The 11,174-nt window shown below is 32.8% G+C and overlaps 1 protein-coding gene across 1 annotated transcript; it reads left to right on the forward strand.

Moving 5' to 3' along the window:
- Window positions 1-4,349: 4,349 nt before the first annotated feature.
- LOC120138504 (exocyst complex component EXO70B1-like) lies at window positions 4,350-6,170 on the forward strand. Its single transcript, XM_039153953.1, has one exon. It carries the CDS (start codon window positions 4,371-4,373, stop codon window positions 6,165-6,167), a length of 1,797 nt encoding a protein of 598 aa, XP_039009884.1. The 5' UTR covers window positions 4,350-4,370; the 3' UTR covers window positions 6,168-6,170.
- Window positions 6,171-11,174: the final 5,004 nt, after the last annotated feature.

Consider the following 11,174-nt stretch of genomic DNA (forward strand, 5'->3'; position numbering starts at 1 on the left):
GCCAACTATACCTCTAGCTCTCATTTCACATAACATGGGCATTCTCTTTCATATCATTTCATATATTCATATAGGCACGTAGTTTATTTTCACATCACATAGCTTATCACATGTACTTTCCTTCATATCTCATATCTTGTGATCATGTAAGCACATTACTTATTTTCATATAGCTCATTGTTATATGTTACATATCACATATACTTATACTCACATAGTTCAATATCATTGAACTTAGTTCACTTTCTCATGTTATCATACAGACATATAATCTTATATGTCCTATACATACCATATAGTAATATCATATACTCATATCACATAGTAATTGCATCTAACTATATCTTATGTTCATTTCTATACTTAAATTATATAACACCTAACTCTTCCTTGTATAGTTTATGCTACATATTCATATAATCTTATATGAATCCTATAAGTAAATGCTACTTATCTTATCTCATTTTCCCTTTATACCAGTTTACATAGTTTATTATACTAACCTATACAATAACATATAACCTATATTACTTATCTCACATTATTTTTAAATACTAGTTTACTCTATTTATTTAATTTGGTTTCACATACTCCTATAACATTCTCATAGGGTTTTATAGTTTTTCATTCTATAACTCCTATATCATAGTTTCCTTTAAATATATAAAACTTTCCTATAATGCTTATCCTATAGGTTTGTATTATCATTATGTTCATGTCCCCTAATTTATATACTATTCTCATAGAGTCTCATAATTTATTATCTTATGGTTTATATTTTTGTTCTCTTAAGTCTTCTCGTAGACACATACCTACATGACTCATCACTTATACGTAGCTTACATTACATTCTTATGTATCACATTACCTTGTCACATGGATTGTCTCTTATAATCATATAATTGCATAACTTATTTTATGTTCTCATATTATCACATAATAGTATTTTACATAAATCATGTAGCACATACAAAACATATCAACATATATAGTCATGAATACATATAAATCGTGTAATTCATATAATAACATATAACACATATACTCATATCAAACACATCTTCATGTTCATGACTTCATGAATACTACTATAGGAAATATACTCATCGCAAGTCTTATTTTCATTAAACACCATATGTCACTAGTATGCACTCACCTGGCCTCACTAGTCAATACTGATCCCTTATTTCTTCTTGATGACTATTACTTGTTGACTTGTTTGGACTTTGCTCTCTATCGTTATCTACACGAATACACAATTCAATAAATATCGTAATTCAAATTACTTGCCAAGATTCTTACTATTGCAAGCTAATCAAAGTACTATTTTCTACTTTCCAACTCAAGTAGTATCGGTACTACCCTCACAGTACCGATACTTCTATGCTATGGTATCGATACCCCCTCCAGTATCGATACCAATATTAGATTTTATGTTTACTAGTATCGATACCCTTAACATGGTATCGATACTACTATACTATGGTATTGATACCTCATCCTTGATATCGATAACTAATGAACAATTATATGACTTTTCACCTTAGGGTATCGATACTCATTCAACCGGTATCGATACCCCTACCCCAATTATTACTTCTTTTCTCTTTGAAGTATCGGTACTGAATGAACAGTACTGATACCCCTAGCCCATAATTTACTTGTTTCACTCGAAAATTTTCCATAACTTATTAAATTCCACTCTATTAACTTCTTTTGCTTCATCAAACTCAAATATACGTACTCAAACATCTTATATCACTTTAACTTATCAAATCATCCAATATCTCATTAGAATCCTTGAATTTAAAAATCTTACCAATTATTCAACATGTTCTTAATTCACTTCTATTGTTTCTAACTTCTTAATTAGATCCTTGACAAGTCAAATATGAATTAAAAATCCATTTACTCATTCTTTTCCAATATTTCACTTAAAAACTCTATTTACTTAATCTCTCATAACTCATTCTCCTTTAAGTTTTAAGTCACCTTAAACATTCACTAAGCTTTCTAAATCTTCCATGAATCAAAACCCATCATAAAATTAAGGAATTATCAACTTGTAAAAACTCACCTCTAATTGAGCTCACGGGAAGAAGAAAAAGCTGAACTCACTCTCCATACCCATTTTTTCCCTCTAATCCCCACGTGTTATATATCCCATAAAAGAAAGATAAAAATATTTCTTGTAAAAAGACCAATTTACCTTTTACTTCATTTAATATTTACTGAACAATCCTAAACAAAATATTCCTAATTTAGTCCTTGAACTTTTCATTTTTTCTGAGATTGGTCACTAAATTTTAAAAACTTTCATTTTGGTCACTAACCCGACTTTTGGAATGTTACACAAAGATTCGAACTCAAGACCTTACTTAAACGATATCAAGTTGCTTACCACTTGAACCATCCCCTATCGATAAGCTTATGGCTTATTAACTAGTTAAAATTGAATAAAAAAACTAGTTCAAAATTCTTCCATCCATCCTATGGGTGGATGTATTAAGAGAGTGAGAACAAAATAAAAAAAATTACATACCTATTTTTTAAAGGTATAATGTCAAAATTAGTCTCCAACGTTTACCTAAATGGTCATTTTGCCCTCTATTCAATTTTTTGGATCATTTTGACCCCAACGTTTCATTTTAGGGCAACAAAATAATCACTTTGTCCCTTATTCTATTTTTAAAACATTTTAGCCCTCAACGTTTCATTTTAGGTTTAAAAAGGCTTCTATTTTGGAGCGTTAATCATGTGTTAATGGTTTTCATCTATAGAGGGAGTTTTTTTGTCCCAAAGTGAAATGTTGGGAGGCTAAAATGCTCCATTAAAAGAATATGAGTCAAAATGATTGTTTCCGTAAACGTTAGGTCTATTTTTGGCATTATGTCTTTTTTAAAAGAAAAAGATAATTTAAATTTTGTATCATGTTTTATTATGCTTAATACCCAAATAAATGACCAACCCTTTTTCCCAAATAGGTGCATACAATATTGTTTTGCCCATCAAAGTGTCTAACGTTACAAACGTGGCCACTTTAGGTGTCTGGGCTGTCAACGATGTTAATTTCATTCGTTAAGTAACACATATCACAATTTAATGAATTTAATAAATTTATATAAAATCAAAAATAAAATTATATGTTTTTTAAAAAGAAAACACAAAAATTTCAAAATAACCCCAAAACTTTGAAAACCTCACGAATCTTATGATGAAAATCTCGATTACGACGACCAATCGACGACAACTACGACGGCATATATCTAAAATTATATATTTTAGGATTTACGAATTTTATGGATTTTGAGGGATTTTTTGTAATTTAAAAGAAATTAGGATTTTTTTTTATAAATATAATAATATTTTTAATATTTAAAAAAATAAATTTCAAAATTATCAGATTGTGGCACGTATCACTTAAGGAGAAAATTAACGGCGTTACATCCCAGACACTTAAACTGGTCGCGTTTGTAACATTAGACATATAGATAATCCAAAATATATTGTAAGCATTTATTCGAAAATATAATGTATAGTTTGAACACTTATATAAGTGTTCACTCCAAATTTTTAATATTTTTATAAACTTAGAGTGAAGACTTAACTTTTTGATAATAAATACACGCTTATATATATATATATATATATATATATATATATATATATATATATATATATATATATATAATGCTTGAAACATGAACCTCAATGATAATATCAAATCCTTTAACCACTTAAATTTCTTGATTTGTGTGTATACCCTATCATTGAATTTCACTAATCTATCCGATTTGGGTTGCAAATTAAGAAACAAAGCAGCAATTTGGTGAGACTCATCATCGTCAAACTTATATTAATGACCAGACTATGTATTCAATGAAGTCTCATAAAACGTGCTGTGTAGTACAGTGGATGATCTCAAGAGAGATACGCATGACATTTTAGTTTGTTTCTGAACTTAATCTAATGATTGAGTGAGCAGAAGCCGCGACGAAAGTGGAGAAGATTAGATCGTGGGTAGCACCAAAATGCCATTAGTCAACCCTCCCAAAAACAGATTAAAACCACCCCAACACCTCCGACCATTTCAAACAATATCTCCAAAATAGTAGGAATTGCCATCACCGACTATTCTGCATCTTTCTCCGTCTACTTTTCTTCAACCTTTTTCCATTTTTGTTTCCTCAGCCTTAGCCATGGAAAAGGAAAAGTTCCCGAGCTTTAAAAACGGAGGCGATGGTGACACCCCTAACTGTTGTTCCAATGGAAAAGATCCGCCTGCAGCTGAGAAAAATAAAAGCCAAGAGGCAGACAAGCCTGAAGAGAAAGGAGGTAGAGCTGAAGCTATTCCTCGAATCAAATACACCATGGAAAAAGCTTGGGAGGATGTTCAACATTTCTTTCTGGAGCTGGAGGGTGATGCAGATTCAGAGATTCCAGAATCCATTAACCAGTACTTGGATCTTGTTGAAGAGAAAGCATGTAAGCATGAATTGCCCGAAAAGTCCAAAGGGTGCCCACTTCCTGATCTTGACGATGATGGGTCGTTTCTTAAAGTTGGACAGCAGATGTCTAAGCTGCATAAACATGTTTCGAAAATCTTCGGATTGGATTCTAGGCAGGGTCATTTGATGAATCGCATTGGAAGGATTCATCAACAGGTTATGTGTTACTTGGAGGATGAATTCAGGGCTCTGTTAGAAGAATCAAGGATCGTGGAACCTGAGGTTAATCAGGAACCAGCTGCAGATCAATGTGCTGAACATGGTGAGGGTCAGGATCAAGCTTTTCGATCGAATGAGGTATTATCCAACTTTCCAGGGTATTCTCAGGAAGCTTTGGACACCTTGAATAAAATTGCCATGGAGATGATCTCAGGAGGATATGAATTTGAATGCTACGAGGCTTACGTTATGACCAGGAGGAATGCAATTGAGGAGATTTTGAACAAGCTTGGATTCGAGAAGATCAGTATTGATGACGTTCAAAAGATGCAATGGGATGCATTGCAAAGGGAGATCCCTCCATGGATCAAGGCCTTCAAAGCATGTGCTAATGTCTACTTATCCGAGGAGAGGAAGCTCGCCGAAACCGTCTTCTCCGACGATCCTTCCGTTGCTAAAACCCTCTTCAACAGCCTTACTTGTGTCCTGTTTCTTCGACTTCTCAACTTCGCCGAAGCTGTTTCCCTCAGCAAGCGTTCCACGGATAAACTTTTCAAGTTCCTCGATATCTACGAGACATTGCGTGATCATTTCTCCACCATTGATAATCTGTTCCCCGAAGAATGCGCGAAAGAGTTGAAGGAACAGTTAACGACAACGCGTAGTAGGATCGGCGAGACGGCGATTTGCATCTTTCGTGATCTCGAGAATCTGATCCAATCCGACACAGGGAGAACCCAAGTTCCTGGAGGAGCAGTTCATCCTTTGACTCGCTACACAATGAGCTATCTCAAATATGCCTGCGAAAAGTACAGCGACACCTTGGAGCAGGTTTTCAAGGACCATTCGGAGATCGAAAGAGCCGATTCAACGAGCCAAGGCAATTCACAGAGCAACGACGACGAAAACCAATCCCCATTTTCAATCCATTTGACAAAAATCATGGACTCGTTGGATTCGGTTCTGGATACAAAGTCCAAGCTTTACAAAGACGTTGCCTTGAGCAGCATTTTCATGATGAACAATGGACGTTACATATTGCAAAAGATCAAAGCATCTCCGGAGATCCGTCAAGAAATTGGGGATAACTGGTATCGGAAAAAATCGTACGAGCTTCGGAACTACCATCAGAGCTACAAAAGAGAGACATGGATGAATCTTCTGGGTTGTTTAAACCTGGAAGGGTTGAACGTGAACGGTAAAGTGGTGAAACCTGTGTTGAAAGAGAGGTTCAAGAGCTTTAACGCCATGTTCGAAGAAATCCACAAGACTCAAAGCTCGTGGGTGGTGTCCGATAAGCAAATGCAATCGGAGCTGAGGGTTTCAATATCAGGTGTGATAATACCGGCATATAGATCATTCCTGGGAAGATTTTCCGGCTACTTGTCGCCGGGAAGACAAACGGAGAAGTACATCAAGTTCCAGCCCGAAGATATAGAGACTTACATTGAGGAATTGTTCGATGGAAACACTGCTTCAACGGGGAGGAAGAGAACATAAATTCAGCAATCGCCATTGTTATAACAAAATCCTGCACTTTGGGTCATTTTTAGGGAAAATTGCTTCAATTCGACGAGCAATTTGGTGACTCTTTTCTTCTAAATTCTCTGGTGGGACCTTTTGAATTTAAAACATGTAATTTACTTTTTGATTTTCTTTTCCCTGGAGATGAGGAACATGATTTAGATTGTAACCTTCTACATTGTTAATCATTGGAAGGCCTTGGCTAACACAAAAATAGCATACCATTTGTGTACATCTTCAAAATTTAAATTGAGTTAATTGTGTCACATATCCTCAAAGTATGATATTTATTTTAAATTGGTCACTAAACTTTTAAATATTCTAATTTCATCCCTAAAGTATAACTATCATTATATGTTAGGCCTCAAACTTTTGAAAATTTCAATTTCATCCCCAAACTATGACATGCATTCTAAATTGGTCCCCAGTCTTTTTGAACATTCCAGTTTCATCCCAAACTATACTCATATACTAATCATTTCTCTTGTTAATAAAATTGTTAGGCCAAGTTATATTAATATATGTCTGAAAAAAAAACAAAATTTAGGTTAAATTATGGTTGAAGCTAATTATATATTTGGATGAATTTGGGGATGAAATTAGAATGACCAAAAGTTTAAGGACCATTTTAGAAAGACGATCATAGTCTAGGGATAAAATTAGAATGACCAAAAGTTTAAGGACTAATTTAAAATTAGAGTCATAGTTTAGGGATAAAATTAGAATATTCAAAAGTTTAAAGACTAATTTAAAATGAAATTATAGTTTATGGAACATATGATGCAATTAGCTCATAAGCTTTATATCTTTCTGATTAGTCTTTAATCTTAAGCTTTTTCAATTCCTAAACTGCCTAAAATCTATCATAAATACATCTCTTTTCGCTTGGTTTCACTTTCGAGTCATAAGCTTTACATCTTTCAGATTAGTCCTTAATCTTCCATAATTTAGAATTCTTAGGATAATTCTTTGTCCACTAAACTTAATATTATCTTCATATTATCTGAAATTATCAAACTAGTCCTTGAAATAAATGAAATTTTCACATTAACCTTTAGAGAATTTTTTGGGGCATTACAACTATCATGCTAGAAACATATCAAAACATAGAATTCACATCGATTACACATCCAAACATACCTTAATGAATCACATTTTAAGAAAAAGCTCAATACATACCTGAATTTCATATTTTTCACGCATTTTAAACAAAAGCTCAATATATACGTGAATTTCACATTTTCAAACATTTTAAGTAGAAAACATACAGATAAAATGTTATAGCAATGATTATACATCAACAAACAAAATTTACGACGATACTCACCTAATTTGACTTATAATATATGTCTTAGATTTGTCAGTTTAATCGCTTTAATTCTCTTTTCCTCTTATCTTGGAAGTCCCAACATCTTTTTGAACTTCAAACAACATAGCAATATAATTGAACACAAAAGAAACATAAACACTTACAATTTCATAATTAATTTCCATATATGAACTAAATGATGGAATTAGGGTTTAGAAATTCCATTACCTTGCTAAATCGCTCCACTAATCTATGCTAAATAAATTTGAAACTCATTTAACTCTCAAAATATGTTCTTATTTAATATATGACATATGACATCAAAGTAAATTATACAAAGCATAACATATCATTAGTTCACATTCTATTATTGAATCACATAATAGTTGTATTGATAGGATCATTGCAAAGTATTTTAGTCCAATGTTTATTTAGTGTCCAACATATATGTAGACGTGTTTTCGTCAGAGGATTTTGCTTTATTTTACCTTTATATTAATTATTAATAATATATAGTTTTTAGGAAAATATATAATATATAATTTTTAGGAATATATATAATATATAGTTTTTGAATATATAGTATATAATTTTTAGAAAAATATATAGTATATAGTTTTCAGAAAATATATATAGTATTTAGTTTTTTAGGAAAATATCTATATAGTTTTTAGAAAAATATTTATTTAATATAGTTTTTTTTAGAAAATAAATATATATTATAGTTTTGAAAATCCATATATAACATATTATTTAAAATGTATATAAATATATATATATATAATATGGGTTTTGAAAATCTATGTAAATATATAATATAAGTTTTATCATTATTTTTATTATTATTGTTATTATTTACATTTTTTTAATATTATATGCTTAAATTACAGGTTTGGGGTCCAAGTCCAAAGTCCAGGTTTAAGGTAATAGATCAATGGTCCCAGAGGTGTCCAGGCCCAACCAGGCTCACAAGCCTGACCCAGCAGGGAGCCCGGTTGAGGGAGTCCAGTTAAGGGAACCAAGCATTGGTTAAGCCTGAATTAATTGCAGACCTGAGATATCATCAGTCTAAATAGAGGTGAGAATTGGAGCAGACCCGAACCAATAACGGAGGCCCAAGTAGTAGCCAAGGTTCGGATGATCCACCCAGATGAAAGCCAACGAGTTAGGGTTTTTTTCTCAAAGTTCCAGGGTAGCCAAATTGTGACCGTTGGATCTGATCCAATCCAACGGTCCAGATCAGAAGTAATGTGAAAGGGTATCCAAACCCTAAAAATCTTAGCGCAGCTCAGCATGCACCGTTGGATCTTTCATGAGATCAGTGATTATGTTATATTTGAGTTAGGGTTTGTTAACCCTAAAAGTTATCTACCGCTGTCGAAATATAGTAACCGTTAGATCCAGTCACCGATCCAACGGCCAAGATTCCTCTGAAAATTACACAAGAGCCAGCTGTCTCATTCTTCTTCAACGGTTTTCACTTGTACCTGCAAAAACACATCCATAGGGAGATTCCCTTGGCCACGTATAGAGGACAGCAAGGCAAGGCAAAATGGATGATTACCAACAGATATTAGAAACGGCTTTGAAACAAAAAGGAGAATACGAGAGAGAAAATCCATCAGTAAGATATGATATAAACATATAGAAAAAGGGGAACAAGGGGAGGATTTGGGGAGACCCTTCGAAAAACAAGAAAAAATAGCCCATTGTAACAGGAGTCTCACTCACCATTGTATTCAAAAACCGAGGAAACAATAGAAATCAAATAACTATTTTTTGGTATTTTTCACATTTCTTTCAATTTTCAGTATTCTTTATGGGTGTTTTTCTTTCTAAACAATTAGAAAATATGAGAAAAGCAAGAGTTTAGTTTTGTTACCTTTTTCTTTTGTTTGTCCCATCGTTGCTGGATTCTAGGTCACCGATCATTAGGGAGATTTCACCGAGAACTTTTTCTTACTGTTCTGGGGCTTGCATGTGTTGCTGTAGTCCATTTCAGTTTAGTGAGAGGGAGAAAGTTTTAGGGTTCTAAAGTAAAGAAATATAATAGGGAAAAGGGGTATCGAAGTGAAAGGACAGGGAGGAGATGTTACCTTAGCCATCTAGGATCCATCATTGGAGGGAGAAGGGATCTCCATCGTTCGGAGGAAGCCTCCAAAAGCCCTTTCGTTCTTCGTTTATTTGGGGTTTAGAGGTTTGAGCATATTAGGGTCGATTTATGGGTTGAGGAAATAAGACAGAGATTTAAGGGGTTTTGATTTAGTGTCTTTGGTGAGGAGAGAGGCTTGATTAATGGGTCTATTGGACCTCTCATCGGGGTTAGTATACGGCGGCAACCATGTCGTTATCTGGAACGATGAAAGAAAGTGAAGGAGATGAGAGGAAAGTTGTTGGGATTTGGTTAGGGATAGAAAATAATTTAGGTTTAGGTTAATACCTTTTAACCCCTTTATCAGATTACCAATACGGCGCCGCTTCAGAGAGTGTTGAAACAACAGCGTTTTAGGGGGTAAGGGAGATCCATTTCAGCGCCTTAGATGGGTTATTCGCAGTGTAAACCCTGTTAATGTTTGTTAATGCATTTTAGTCCATGTTCCATGTTTTTAGCAGTTTCGGATTTCGCCATCAAGTTATATGCGTGTTATATTTTAGTCTTGGCTAATGTTGTTTTAAGTTTTAAGTTTTAGTTACTTTACATATTTGACATAACATTTTCATGGTTTTCATTTTAGTCTAATATATGTTTTTGGGTTATTCTCTCTTTAGTCCTTATAATATATGTGTATTGTTATATTTAGGTCACTGATTTATTTTGATTTACAAATTTAATTTTACATTTACTTGAAGTTAGTCATTATTCTAAAGTTAGTACATTTAGCCTAAATTAGTTCTCGCATTTAGTTGACTTTTAATTTTGTCCCATGTTTCCTTCTTTAATTAGTTGTGTATATTTATTTTGCATGTTGATATGTTTATATGCATGTAAGTATAAAAATGAGTCATTTACAAATCGCATGAGATTTTTATAAGAATTGTATATTATCCTCATGTGCATAACTTGACTAAATTACATAATTGGATTAAGGGTAATACCCTTTTAATTTAAAATTATTATGAGTGGCTTGTCTTAACTCATTAGAGAGTCGCTTTCGACGATTTTGAATTAAAAGTGTATCTCATCAGAGACACTTAAAAATTTATTTCGTCATTTAAAATTTGGGAACGAAAGAAAAAGAAATGTTCAGTTATTTAAATTTTTCGAGAAAATGTTGTTAGAATTTATCTAAGATCTGGTCTCGATATTTTTAAATAATCAAATATTCTTCATCTTTCTAACAATGCTTGGTAATTTTAATTTAATCTATTTTAGTGCATGTGAATATTATAATGGAATTATAATATTTCTTTATTTCGATTGAAGAAATAATTAATTACCTCAAGTTATGAGATATTTATTTCTTCCTAATAGGAAATAATTTAATATTATTATTTTTCATGGTAAAATTCATATTTTGGTTTTTTATGGGATCAATAATCAAATTAAATTTGAATTTGTAAATTTCATTGCAAAGACATTAATTAATCGATTATGTATCGATTTAGGGCGTTGTGGGGGTGTAATCCTTCCCTACGTGTAACCGACTCCGAACTCATTTTCTGGTAACGCAGAC

The sequence above is a fragment of the Hibiscus syriacus genome, unplaced genomic scaffold (assembly GCF_006381635.1).
Source record: "Hibiscus syriacus cultivar Baekdansim isolate YM2019G1 unplaced genomic scaffold, ASM638163v2 tig00110694_pilon, whole genome shotgun sequence".
Lineage (NCBI taxonomy): Eukaryota > Viridiplantae > Streptophyta > Magnoliopsida > Malvales > Malvaceae > Hibiscus > Hibiscus syriacus.